Source organism: Schistocerca gregaria, chromosome 1 (genome assembly GCF_023897955.1).
Source record: "Schistocerca gregaria isolate iqSchGreg1 chromosome 1, iqSchGreg1.2, whole genome shotgun sequence".
Lineage (NCBI taxonomy): Eukaryota > Metazoa > Arthropoda > Insecta > Orthoptera > Acrididae > Schistocerca > Schistocerca gregaria.
In genome coordinates this window covers 751,624,898-751,640,202 of record NC_064920.1, presented here as the reverse complement: position 1 = coordinate 751,640,202, position 15,305 = coordinate 751,624,898, and the positions used below count along the sequence as shown (strand labels likewise).

Here is a 15,305-nt window from a genome sequence, read left to right as displayed (position 1 = left end):
GGCTGTGGGACTGATTTCGTGCCAACTTTTCAGGCCACTTACAGGGTCCACATGATTAATTACTGTCAACTCCTCCCACTTCATTTATGTCGGCTGCCTCCAGCTGACAACAACAGCCATAGTGGGAGTCTTGCAGTGGATCTTTGCAATAAAGGGTGCACCCTGCTTGCTAGTGACTGACAACAGTCCCCAAGTCACAGTGGCTGAATTCTGACAGTTTTACACTCTCAATGGACTCATCTTCTGACCACACCTCCTTTCCATAAATCCTCATATGAGTTGGCAGAATGGTTTATTCACACCTATAAGGTGCAACTGCAGAACTGTCTTCAAAACTAAACACTTTCCTAGCTTCTTAGAGGTCTACACCCTTTTATGCTTGAAGCAAGGCAGAGTTTCTTCATGATGTCCTCACAGGATACTTATGAACCAGGATTTCTCTGGATCTCCTCTGTCCATCTTTGAATCATATGTGGCCATTTTGTTCTACGTGGGTGCCCAGTGTGGGTGCTGAAGGGTTAACTTTTTCTGCTATTGCAGTCACGTTGTAGACTTTTCAACTCCTGGGTCCTGAACAATGGCTACCTGGTCGTTCCTTCCATCCTGTGTTGCAGGATGTGCCATTGGGAATCAATGTGGCTCTACCAGCAACTGAATCAACACACCTGCTGCATCCTGCAGGGATACCTCCACACCCAAAAGTGTACAGATCTATCTAAGAAGCTCCAGGTCCAGAATAATTCCCACTGATGGCCTTCTGTCATATCACTGCCCAACTCCCAGCTACTACTGCCCTGGACTGCCCTGCACTGGTCACATAGATACCAGCTCTACACACCAATTTAGTAACCTTGCAAACACGTAAATGGGCTATCAATGTATGAATGTCGTAAGCATCTAGTGATGGCACCTAGAGGAAGGAATGGAGCCACTATTGAGGACCAGTTACCTGAGAACCCCTAGCAGGTCAAATAAAAGATAAAAACTCGGTCATCAGCTACACACGAAAAACTTTATTTGGTTAACGTTACCAGTTTTGACAGTTTAAACTGTCATCTTCAGAAGAGAAATAGTCTTATATCATAGGTAAACCAATGTCAAAATAAGAATTGGATGGTAGTGTCCTACAAAGGGCTGGAAAATTAAAAACAAATGTACAAAGACCAAACAGCAGAAATAAAATAGGTTTGTTAAAACAATTGTAAAATAGTTAAGCTTATGATCCACAATATATCTTTGCTACAGAGTCAATAAAACGGAGTGACATCATTAGAAATATATGGTATGTGCGATGAGTGGAAAACAATTAACTGTCAAATTTCACATCGTACATAATATGTGAAACAAAAGTCAAGTACTAAACTGATGACATAAAGGGCACTGAAAACACACACACACACACACACACACATATATACAAACAAACACACAAAATCCAAGCTTTTGCAACCAACGGTTGCTTCATCAGGAAAGAGGGAAGGAGAGGGAAAGACGAAACGATGTGGGTTTTAAGGGAGAGGGTAAGGAATCATTCCAATCCCGGGAGCGGAACGACTTACCTTAGGGGGAAAAAAGGACAGGTATACACTCGCACACATACACACATATTCATCCACACGTACACAGACACAAGCAGACAAATGTCAGACAAGCCTGAGTAAATAAAATATGGGAATGTAATCTGGCTAGGGCGAAGGCATGTTTGAGGAAAGAATGTAAATAAAACTTAATGGGGTCATTGTGGGGATGTTGTGAGGGTGACATGGTATTAGAAGGTGGAAAGTGTAACATGAGGCTGAAATGAAAATGAAAATATATGGAGAGAGATATGGGTGAACTAGAAAGCAACTAGAGATCTGGTGTGAAAAAACTTGAAAAAGTGTTGGTTAAAGTTAAGCTCCACTCCCCCCAAAACCTCAAAGTTCTAATCAACACAATCTGGAACCACAACACCCTAATTTAGTAGTTAACCTTTCCTCCAAACCTCTCTCCCTATCCGAAACCTCTGACCTATCCAAGGGCCTCACCTTCAGCCTTACTCCCAGATTCAACCAAACAGCCTTCATCAAAGATTTACTGTCCTACACTCGTACTCTCTGCTGGAAAAATCACTTTGCCTTGCGAAAAAAAAAAAAAAAATTAATCCTAATCCTACTTCTAATGATCCAACTCCCCAAGACACTATCCAAATTGAACCCTGCCTGGAACAGTTCCGTCTTCTGTCACAGCGGGACCCACCTCCTCTACCTCAAAATCACCCTCTCCAAACCTTCCACGAATTTCTCACTTCCAGCTGTGCCTCTCAATCCTTCTTAAAAAAACCTTAATCCTACGCCCAACATCACCACTGCTGAAACCCAGGCTATCCGTGATCTGAAGGCTGACCGATCCATCGTCATTCTTCCGGCTGACAAGGGTTCCACGACCGTGGTACTTGATCATCGGGAGTATGTGGCTGAGGGACTGCGTCAGCTTTCAGACAACACCACATACAAAGTTTGCCAAGGTAATCCCATTCCTGATGTCCAGGCGGAGCTTCAAGGAATCCTCAGAGCCTTAGGCCCCCTACAAAAACTTTCACCTGACTCCATCAACCTCCTGACCCCACCGATACCCCGCACCCCTACCTTCCACCTACTTCCTAAAATTCACAAACCCAATCATCCTGGCCACCCCATTGTAGCTGGTTGCCAAACCCCCGCAGAACGTATCTCTGCCTACGTAAATCAACACCTTTAACCCATTACATGCAGTCTCCCATCCTCCATCAAAGACACCAACCATTTTCTCAAACGCCTGGAATCCTTACCCAATCTGTTACCCCCAGAAACCATCCTTGTAACCATTGATGCCACTTCCTTATAAACAAATATTCCGCATGTCCAGGGCCTCACTGCAATGGAGCACTTCCTTTCACGCCGATCACCTGCCACCCTACCTAAAACCTCTTTCCTCATTACCTTAGCCAGCTTCATCCTGACTCACAACTTCTTCACTTTTGAAGGCCAGACATATCAACAATTAAAGGGAACAGCCATGGGTACCAGGATGGCCCCCTCATACGCCAACCTATTTATGGGTCGCTTAGAGGAAGCCTTCTTGGTTACACAGGCCTGCTAACCCAAAGTTTGGCACAGATTTATTGATGACATCTTCATGGTCTGGACTCACAGTGAAGAATAACTCCAGAATTTCCTCTCCAACCTCAACTCCTTTGGTTCCATCAGATTCACCTGATCCTACTCCAAATCCCATGCCACTTTCCTTTACATTGATCTCCATCTGTCCAATGGCCAGCTTGACACATCCGTCCACATCAAACCCACAAACAAGCAACAGTACCTCCATTGTGACAGCTGCCACCCATTCCACATCAAACGGTCCCTTCCCTACAGCCTAGGTTGTCGTGGCAAATGAATCTGCTCCAGTCTGGAATCCCTGATCCATTACACCAACAACCTGAAAACAGCTTTCGCATCTCGCAACTACCCTTTCGACCTGGTACAGAAGAAAATTACCAGAGCCACTTCATCATCCCCTCAAACCCAGAACCTCCCACAGAAGAACCCCAAAAGTGCCCCACTTGTGACAGGATACTTTCCGGACTGGATCAGACTCTGAATGTGGCTCTCCAGCAGGGATACGACTTCCTCAAATCCTGCCCTGAAATGAGATCCATCCTTCATGAAATCCTCCCCACTCCACCAAGAGTGTCTTTCCGCCATCCACCTAACCTTCGTAACCTCTTGGTTCATCCCTATGAAATCCCCAAACCACCTTCCCTACCCTCTGGCTCCTACACCTGTAACCGCCCTCGGTGTAGAACCTGTCCCATGCACCCTCCCACCACCACCTACTCCAGTCCTGTAACCCGGAAGGTGTACACGATCAAAGGCAGAGCCACGTGTGAAGCCTACACTGTGAAGCTTTCTATGTGGGAATGACCAGCATCAAACTGTCCATTTGCAGACAGTGTTTGTTGGTAATGAGGATCACCCTGTGGCTAAACATGTCTTGGTTCACGGCCAGCACATCTTGGCACAGTGTTACACCGTCCGGGTTATCTGGCTACTTCCCACTTACACCAACCTGTCAGAACTCCGGAGATGGGAACTTGCCCTTCAGTACATCCTCTCTTCGTGTTACCCAGCAGGCCTCAACCTCCGCTAATTTCAAGTTGCCACAGGTGGGAACACTAGTGTGCATACGAACTGTAGCAAATAATACAACAGTTGAAGTGCAAGTATGTATTAAACCTTATAAATCAATATAAAATGATTAAAAAAAGGCAATAAACTGTGAACCAAGTGCTAAGCAAACAGACATATAAAAATAACATCATTACCATGTAGAAGGATAAATAAAGGAAGGTAAACTGTTCAGATTTTATCATCATTTTATGGTGGCACCATGAGCCACTGGAATATTGGTGATACATGGAACTGTTCAGTATACTAGAGACAAGGTCAGCTGCTGGATGCACGTTAGCAGGAAACACAAGTAAGTGAGGTGCGGTCTGGCTTTGATGGAAGGAAGTGGACACCGCCAAGTCAAAGGCTTTTGACAGACCACAGCGTGGTTTACAAGTAGAATTGCTGAGTGGAAACATGCATGTAGCATATGTAGATGCTACGTAAAACTTGATGTATGGGGAGCTAATAAACCTTGGTAGGTGTTAGAAAGTCAGCTAGTGACAATTACACATTAAAAATAAGTAGTAGCTCATGGTTATACCAAGAAGACATCACCAGGAAGTAAAAAGTCTGTGTTACATAAATATCATCAGGACATTTTGTATAGAAAATATAAAACAAAATTACTTTAAAATCTGTGAACAAGGCTGCTTTGACTGCATAATATATTACATATTTTTAGCAATGTCACTCTGTTTTATTGATTCTGTAGCAAATGTGTGTTGTAGCTCTTAAGCTTAACTCTTTTACATCTGTTTTAAAAAAAAACTGTGTTAGTTCTACCATCCAATTCTTACTTTGACATTGGCTTACCAATGATTTGACCTATTTACTTCTGAAGATGACAGTTTAAACAGTTGAAACTGATAAAGTGAACCAAGTAAAGGTTTTCTTGTGCAGCTGAGAACTGACTTTTATCCTTTCTGAAATATTCTGCAGCTGCTGAACACCATAGTCACACTGACCTCAGGCCATGTGACATCTGTCTCTCTGTGCATAGCTGGGAGATCTCTGGCAACATGCTTCCACACTTTCATTCTTTCTGTTGAGTTGTTAAAATGTCATGTTACTTTACCTATTCTGTCTGTAAGTTTTGCAGAACACTGTATTTACATATGAAGAATAGTGTAAACATACAGTTCAGAAGGTCATTTATTAACTGTGAGCATGGTGGATCTTCTATAATGGTCTGAATGGTCATACTGCAGTTTACAGCAGATTTTGTTATTATATTGAAAGAATAGCTAACTGATAAGATCTTGAAAACCACTGCAACACTCAAGGTGATAAGGTCCACACTCACTTCTCTGTAAATGTCAAACTGTATGAAACAGGTAGCAGAAAAGAATTACAGTAACTTCAAGTTGTGCAGTGAACACAAAACTTGGACTACCAACTGGCAAGTATTGGAAAAACATTTACTGGTCTACTACCTTCCTCCAAAATCGTTCAAAGTATTGTATTATCAGCATAAAGAATTTATACTCATGGATCCCCACAATGAATCAGACTCTTTTGGATACCAAAAGTAGACCTGGACCATATTAGGTTGGCGTTCATATTATTTTATCTAACTAATGAATGCATTCATATTTTATTCTGTTAAACCAATATTACACTACAATAATTTCTATGCATTACTACCACATTAGATACAGACTTAAGAATTATTAGAAGTGAGCTCGTCTAATTCTTTTCTCCATATATTAAACCATATTTAGTCACATCGTCAGTTTTAGAATGAAAATGTCAGTCACTATAGGATGTGTACTATCCCATATGGGGGTCAATGTTTGTCTTTTGAAAGTCAAAGATCTGGATCCACAACCTTATGGAGAAGATAAGAAAACTTCACAATGAAACTGAGTGCATTCCATTTGTATGTAGAATACATTGATGAGTGACAAAATTAGTATGAAGAACGTGGCCAAAAGCCTTTATACTCTTAAGATAATGCACTCTGTGTCATATTAGTTGATGCATAAGTGCAGCCATCTTACATCAACATCACAGATGATTTTGTTAGAATAAATCACAGGAAGAAAGATTTCACGTAAGTTGTATGTGCTAGGTCCACTGTTAACAATGTTATTGTGGATATGAAGGTTGAGGGAACCATTAAGTGCTCTCTACCAAATTAACTCAGAGGGATTTAAACTTTCTGTTCCGTAGAAGCTGATCATCAGACATTCTTGTCAACTGTTGAAGAGGACATATGTTATAGCTCAGTTACCAAGGTCATTGGTCCTCTGGAACAACACGCTGACAGGCAATAAGACTCAAGTTTCATTGTCTTGTTGCTGCCCAGAACCAACGGATTGCTGCAATACCTGTTTAGTATTGATTGGGGTGTTGTAAACAACACTGTACTTGTCTTTGGACAAATGGAAGAAGAGTTTTTCGGAATTTTTATCGAGTTACATGAAGTAGCACTCAGATAAGTGTTTGTGGACCTGACAGGTGCTTGGAAAACAGTTTTTAACTGAGTCTGTTTTGAAAACAGTGAAATTTGATAGAGATGGTGTGATGACATGAAGCTGTTTTCCTCTGGTTTCAGCTAGGACCCATAGTTTTGGCCAATGGATAAATGAACAGGTGTTTCTGGGTTGCCACAAGTTACACAAAGTGAAATTCCCTGATTTCCAAGCACAGTTTTACCATTTTTCCCTGACAAATTTTGAGATATGAACATGCAAATTGATAAAAAATATAAAGACTTTCGTGTTTCCGAACATGTTTTTAACTCTAATTTTCAATGAACAGCAAAATTATTTAATTGGATACATAAAAAATCTACTTAGCAAGGAGTGGCAGAACACACACATAAAAGACTGTTGTGACTGGCAAGCTTTTGGAGCCAGTGGCTCCTTCAGGCAGAAGGGTTGAGGGGAAGGAAGAAGGGTGAAGGAAAAGGACTGGAGAGGTCTGGGAAAAGGGGTAGATTTTGGGAAAGTCACCCAGAACCACGGGTCGGGGAGACCTACTGTACGAGATGAGGAGAAAAGAACACAGCAGTCTTTTATGTATGTGGTCTGCCAATGCTTGGTGAATAGATTTTTTACATAAACAATTAAATAATTTTATCAATAATTGATTGTTTTCACTGAATAGTAAGTTATGTCTCCTTTACAGGATTTATGATCTTGGGGGTAAATAAACAGGTAAACTGTACAAATAAAAGCTGGTTTTAGTTAACTAATGAGTTAGATCGAATTTTGAATTAACAGTAAGTATTTGCTCCTTCTCCCATATAGGATTTGTGAACTTTCCATGTGAGAAATATAAAAGGAATGTGTTGTATAACATAACATTAAAGTTTCAAAAATAAGAATGACAATACTAGAGTATGGATAGTGACATTTCCTTTGCCAAATAATACTCAGCATTTTGTAAAACAATAAAAAGTCAAGTAAACAATTAAAATCAATTAATCAAAACCAGTCAAAACATGTTTCTGAGAGAAGTGCTCTCTTCATCAATTCCACTCAGTTCAGTGGCCCTCTTGACCAGTATCCATGAGTTTTTGACGTTAAGTTCATCAACATGCTGGACAATGAACCTCTTCCATCTACCTCTCTCAAATTATCCATCTTCTAGACATTGCTTCTGCTTCAAAGCCTCACCATACCAATCTTGAGCATTGCAATATTCTATCTCTCTCAAAATCTTCAATCTTCTAGTCATTTCTTCTCCTTTAAAGCCTGAGCATTGCGATAATCCAGAATCATTCTCTTATTAACGTCACTCTTAAATACATCACAAGCCATTTTCAGGCCATTATATGCTTAATGTATGGCTACCAATGACTTGGTTTCTTGGTTGACTATCACACATTTTCTGTTAATGGAAAAACCTTCATCTACGAAGGCTTGAATGTGGCTCATTATGGGAAATTTTTGAAGAAAACTATACAAATGCGACATTATGGTATCACCATGCTCTCCAAAAGTGATAAATTCCTATCTCATTTATGTTGCAGGTTGTACAGAGCTCCAAAAATTCTTGCTGACCAAGAAGGTGCATGAATTCTTTTTCAACTGTACCACAGTCCTTAGCTCTCAATCAAATTCTGTGAAGAGAATTTGTGCAAGGTATTTGAGATTCTATGCTTACTTTTTCTTAGGCTACTCTTTATCACAGCTTGATCTCGCAAGATATATATCTACAAACACTATACTTCAGAGGTAACTTTAGAAGGAGCTTTGAGCACAGTTTGGTCAGAAAGTCCCTACACTCAATCCTGAATGTTAAAATATCTTTGGCAGGAATTTTACCTTCATCAGTTCCGATTGTACAGCATAATCTAAATTAGTTTCTTTCGCAGGAATAAGACTAGCTTCATTATGGAGTTTTATATCACATACTGATTTTGCAGCAAGCTTAACTATTATGTATATCACATCAGTAAGAACAGAAAACAAAGCAATGTGCAGGAAAGGTGCCATGGGGACCTAACATTGAAATTCCCTCAAAAAGAGCATCACCTAACCAAAAACAAGTCAAAAAAGATATTTTAGCTGGCAGTAGAGGATCTTTGGGTACTTCAACATCTCCATGAGTTTCATATAGTGTTTTGATGAACTGAGACCACGATGATCAATCTGTGCAACAGTTAACTTGTGCAAATACTCTGAAATCCAAACAGACCACTTGCCATGCTTCCCCGTTGCTCTCATCAGCAGCTGCTTGGCATCGTGGCACTGACTGCAAGATGAGGGAAGTGGAGAAACAGTAGGAAGGATGAACTAGGGAATGGGTGCATGACATACAGCAGCTACTCAACTGTGCCCAGCCAGCAATGAAGCAGTGTGTCTTCATAAACAACTGTTTCATCCACTGAGCCAAAAACAAGATTTTCCAATGCTCCTTTTTTCGAATTTCCCTGATTTCTCTAACTTGTATGAAATCTCCTGATATTCCCTGATTTCCAGAACTTGTGGCAACCCTGTGTTTATCAAAATATAATGCTCACAGTAACGCCTTCCTCATTGTGAGAACAGACTGGAAACAGACATATCCTGTACTACCACGATAATGCTTCTCTCCAGAAAACAAGGAGAATGCTTCATAGTTCAAAGAAAATCATATGGATTTACTGGAATAGCCTGTTACAAGCTCTGAACAATGCTGAGATCAAGTAAAATATGAATCAGATGCTGGAATAATTCACTCAAAAACCTGATAACAAGAACTCAGTATTCCTCAGACTGAATGGAGAAATCTGCCGTTAGCATATGAGTAGTTTGCAGAAAGCCTTTGCTGAAGATAAAATATGTAAGAGATAAAAAGAGTAACAATTACACACTGGAATTTTTGAAGGACAGCATTGGCTTTGTAGACTTTGGTCTGACTTCAGAGTTAAATGTGAAAGAATATTTTGACCATGGCTGCAGAACATTAACTGATAACCATTAAAATGAAGATGGAACTGCATAGGGCTATAATAAATTTTTAACCTTGCTAGTAAAATCTACACTATATTTCCAAACTCATATGCTAAATTATTGTACAAAGTTTCTTTGGAATTTTATATTTTCTACAATTTATGATAATTATGAATGTTTTAATACTTACATAAAATGATTTTGAGTCTTTCTTGCAGTTAGCTTTTGTAATGCACTTATCTTGTACTGCCTCAAAGACTTTTGGCATTGAAGCAATTAGAGCAAGTATGACACATGGATGTTTGTCAGATTTGAGAGCCATTACTTCGCTAGCACTGTAACAAAATGTGATTAATGTAATAATAAAATGAAATGAAAGTTTTCAGTAATTAAAATAAATTATGAAAAATATCTGGCCTTTAATTTTTAATGCATTTCCAAATAACTGTATGGCACTAAAGTTATTTTCAGGTTATAATGATAATTACCGTTCTTCGTGTGTTACCATAGCCAATGCTGCCTCAGGGAATTTGTAGTATATGGCATAATCTATGGCACTCATGTCCATTGAGTTGTACAATAGCTTGCATCCCATTGACAACAGAAGTGCAATGGCATTGGGTTTATTTTCCATTGTGGCTAGATGAAGAGCAGTGTTCTAGAGACAATAAAACAATTTACTGTTATTTGTAAGCCAGGAATAAACTGAATATACACCAAATTTATAACTGTGGACATACCCCATCTTTATCTGGCTGATCTAAGAGGTGAGAGTGTACAGAATGGAGTAACTCCATAGTCTGTGTGTATCCACTCATTGATGCAAGGTGAAGTGGACTGCGGCCATTGTGGTCCCTCTGAAGCAGAGCTCCTCTGTTCAAAAGGAGCTGCACAACTCTAGTGTGTCCTGAAACAGGCACATGCTAGGTTGGTAAAAACAAACAGCATTGGAAATTGTAGTAACTAAATGCAGAATCAGATAAATGAAACCAATATTTGAGATAATATATTAGACTTAAAGAACAACTCAGCAAATAGTAGAGGCACTGAGTCATTGGCAGGGACACAAAGAAGACTGAAGCTTCTCTAGCTTTCAGATAAATCATTTTTGAGCTACATATGTGTACTCTGGTTCAAAAAACGAGAAATTTGAAAGCTATCGAAGTTTTCAGTCTTGTCTGTCCGCCTGTTGATAACTCAACACCTCTACTTTTTGTCAGTTGTCACCTTTACTCCTAGATTCGGCATTCCTCCATAACTTTCCATGGAATATTTAGAACTAAAGAAAAGTAACAAATTAGCTTCAAACACTTCTAGTAACTCAGCTGCATATTAAGTTCTAACAGGTTTACAAGTGTTGGAAAATTCCAAAGACTTTAGCTTTCAGTTTGTTTCAATTTTATCTAAGGAAATGGGTAAACATACAGTATTATATTTCTTGTTTTTAAACCACTTTTTGGTTTCTGTCTAGATAGCTTAAGCATAAGATTATGGTGCTACACATAGTGTGATCATGAATAACTGTGAATACATATCAAAGCAGTGACACATATTAGTATCAAATTCAAAAATCACAAAAATGAATGGCACAGAAAACTAACTTTCAGAGATCCAGTAAGCATTTGCTTCATTCTACAGTGTCTGAAGTCACAGAAAGTGCTGGCCTATAAAGCACTTAATTTTGTTAACTCATAAGCAGAAGTAAGTGCAGTCCTGTATTTATCAGAACAAGATGAAATACTTCAGCACTGCCTTCCACTATAATTTAAAAAAAAAATGTTTAAAGATATTTCACTTAGTTTGAGATTTAACAGAATACAGAAACTGGAAGTGATATGGTATCCCCTTGCTCTCCAAGATGTTCTATAATCTGTTCATACTGTCTTAAATTTTCATATACAGCAAAGTATGTTATCAATCTCTTGTGAACACTACTGATACTGATCTAAATGTAATATCATACAAAAATGCAAAAACATTGGTATAAACTCTGTGGAAATTATATCACTGTGAAATCTTTAATCAACAGCATGGTAGCTATGAAGAGCCTTTGTTCAGACCCTGGCAACAATTGTTGACTTGATCAAACTGCTGGTCAGAACACAGTTGGTCTGATCTGGACTACTCATGGTTCCAAGCTTGCACAAAAATGATGCATTTAGACAGTTTTTAAACTAGAAATAATTTTAAAACTTAAAACTGATCTCAGTTTTAAAATTCAAAATTAATGTTCCATTTACAAATACTAAGATGAGCATTCCCTTAATGTTATATTGGCAATGTTCAGAATATATAATAATTTATCAAAGATAGAAAAATATAATCAGAAAATTTTGTAAATGTAAAGCAAGTAAATTTTGTCAACAACTAGTTTTCTGTGTTGCAGAGAAGCCACACAAAATTTCCCTCAAAAAGGTACCCAGAAAAAATTACGTAGCCAGCACAGTAATGTGGGAAGACAATACAAAAACTAAAATAGAAGAAGTCAGAAGGCCTATTGTGGTACCATTCATTATTCTGAAGGCATGCATAGACAGCATACCAACTGCGTTAACAATCACAATAAATGTTTCAGTTTTGGCATTTTTGCATTAATGAGTTAACTGAATAACCACAACCTTTTGGATAAAGAACAGTTTGGCTTCTGAGGCAACTGAAGCACAGTATTGGGTGTAGTTGCGTTTGTGAAAGTGGTACCTGAAGCTCTCAACAAGAATAACAGTTTGATAATTTTCACACCTGCCACCAATTACTTTCTTTGGAATTGGGATTATTATATTCTTCTTAAAGTCTGAGGGCATTTCACCTGTCTCATACATCCTGCTCAGCAGATGGAAGAGTTTTGTCATGGCTGTATTTGTAGATTTGTCCGAGGCTTTACGCACCATCAGCCACAAGATGATAGTAAATAAGCTAGAAACATTAGGTATAAGAGGAACAGTTAATCAGTGGGTCCAGTCAAACATGGAAAATACGGTGCAAAGGGTAGAAATAGCTCACACTAAAGCTGATGCAAAATTTTTAGTGAAACAAATATCATGGTTACATAGGTATTCCTCAGGGGAAAACTTATAGGACTAATTTTCTTTTTAGTAAACTTCAATGACTTTCCAGACAGTATCATATATAGAGGGGAAATTGTTTTTTCTGTTGACAGCAACATTACATTTATTGATAAAACACCAGAAATCCTAGTTGAGAAGACAAATGAAACAGTAAAGGATGTGTACAAGTGGTTAGTATGTAATAAAATAATAATGAAAATATGTTGTTGTTGTGATCTTCAGTCCAAAAACTGATTTGATGCAGCTCTTCATGCTACTCTATCCTGTGGAAGCCTCTTCATCTCTGAGTAACTACTGGAACCTACACCCCTTTGAATCTGCTTACTCTGTTCATCTGTTGGTCTCCCTCTATGATTTTTACCCCTCACAATTTCCTCCAGTACTAAATTGGTGATCCTTTGATGCCTCAGAATGTGTCCTACTAACTGATCCCTTCTTCTAGTGAGGTTGTACCAAAAATTTCTCTTCTCCCCAATTCTGTTCATTACCTCTTTATTAGTTATGTGACCCACCCATTTCATCTTCAGGATCATTGTGCAGCCACACATGTCAAAAGCTTCTGATCTCTTCGTGTCTAAACTGTTTACTGTTCATATTTCACTTCCGCACATGGCTACAATCTATACAAACACTTTCAGGAGGGACTTCTTGACACTTAAATCTATACTCGATGTTAACTATTTTCTATTCTTCAGGAAAGCTTTTGTTGCCATTGCCAGTCTACACTTTATATCCTCCCTACTTTGACCATCATCAGTTATTTTACTTCCCAAATGGTAAAATTGTTTACTACTTTAAGTGTCTCATTTCCTAATCAAATTCCCTCAGCATCACCTGATTTAATTCAACTACACTCCATTATCCTTGTTTTGCTTTTGTTGATGTTCATCTTATAACCTCCTTTCAAGATGCGGTCCATTCCATTCAACTGCTCTTCCAAGTCCTTTGTTGCCTCTGACAGAATTACAATGTCATTGGCAAACTTCAAACCTCAGAGTTTTTATTTCTTTTCTCTGGACTTTAATTCATACTCCAAATGTTTCTTTTGTTTCCTTTAATGCTTGCCTGATATACAGACTGAATAACATTGGGTATAGGCTGCAACCCTGTCTCAGTTCAACCACTGCTTCCCTTTCATGCCCCTCCATTCTTATTACTGGTACCTGGTTTCTGTACAAATTGTAAATAGCCTTTATTGCCTTTATTTTACCGCTGCCACCTTTAGAATTTGAAAGAGAGTTTTGCAGTCAACATTGTCAAAAGCTTTCTCTTAGTCTACAAATGCTATAAACATTGGCTTGCCTTTCCTTAACCTATCTTCTATGAGAGGTCATATGGTCAGTATTGCCTTACATGTTCCTGCATTTTTCTGGAATTCAAACTGACATTTGCCAAGGTCAGCTTCTACTGGTCTTTCCATTCTTCTGTAAAGAATTCATGTGAGTATTTTGCAACCAGGCTTATTAAACTGACAGTTTGGTAATTTTCACACCTGCCACCAATTGCTTTCTTTGGAATTGGGATTATTATATTCTTCTTAAAGTCTGAGGGCATTTCACCTGTCTCATACATCCTGCTCAGCAGATGGAAGAGTTTTGTCATGGCTGTCTCTTCCAAGGCTACCATATATCACAAGGCAATGAACATAGAGAAGACAAATATAATGACTTTTAGCTTTGCGAGGGAAAACCATTATACTGCCGTAAATTATAAATATACAGATTGCAGCACACACAGAGCTTTTAAGGATGAATATTGACTTCAGATGACATGGAATTAACGTATGAAAATATTGGTGAAGAGAATGTCATGTGATGCCCGTAGGATCATATCATCACCACACAGCAGCCAGCACCTTGTGGTAACATAATGTTCTTACATACACTCAGTTCTTAGATGTGGAATTCTTCTCTGAGGATCAAATGCACAAAGCATGGGTCCAATTATCAAACAGCAGAAAAAGCTGTTAAGTATAGGTAACAAAAGTAATACTCTGGCTCACTGTATACGAAAATTTTACAAATTAGGGATACTTACTATATCAACTAAGTTCATCCATTGATCTGTTAAGCACATTAGGAATCATATTAGTAAATAAGTCACAAGGGTCCTACATTTAGAAAGGCGAGGTTCATTCTCTGTCAATTCATCCTGATTTAGATTTTCTGTGGTTATCCTAAAACAATGCCGAAAAAAACTCTTGAGAAAACTATAAACGTCAAGCCCTGAAATGACATCCTCCCTCTCTGATATTCTCCCCACACTATCCATTGCTACCTTCCATCAACCTCCTAACCTCTGTAATGTCCTAGTCAAACTGCATGCCATTTCCATTTCATAATCCGTACTCCAAGGTTTCTAGTCTGCAATCCTTACCACTGTAAAACCTGCCTCATGCGCCCACCCACTTCAACCTACCCAGCTCAAACACTGGTAAATCCTACAATCTCAAAAGAAAATCAAATTGGGAAAACACACATTGTTTATCAGTTAACTTGTGTGCATTGCACAGTGCTTCATAAATGACCACATTAACTGGCTGAGTGCTTGAATAGTATAGAAGAACTGCCTACCCTGTGTATACACACACTACTCAATTGCGAAATATGCTCTGCAGCATAACTCAAGGGATTTTCCCATGCATTACTAGTTTCCTTGCACTT

At 38.8% G+C, this 15,305-nt stretch overlaps 1 protein-coding gene across 1 annotated transcript in view; it reads right to left on the bottom strand.

Moving 5' to 3' along the window:
• Positions 1-15,305, bottom strand: part of LOC126272881 (transient receptor potential cation channel subfamily A member 1) — a 217,185-nt gene that overhangs the window by 108,776 nt on the left and 93,104 nt on the right. Inside the window, exons 10-12 of the mRNA XM_049976161.1 lie at positions 10,318-10,484; positions 10,066-10,235; positions 9,768-9,912 (exon numbers count right to left, since the gene is read on the bottom strand). Coding sequence (XP_049832118.1) covers positions 9,768-9,912; positions 10,066-10,235; positions 10,318-10,484 — 482 coding nt within the window. The remainder of the gene's footprint in view (positions 1-9,767; positions 9,913-10,065; positions 10,236-10,317; positions 10,485-15,305) is intronic.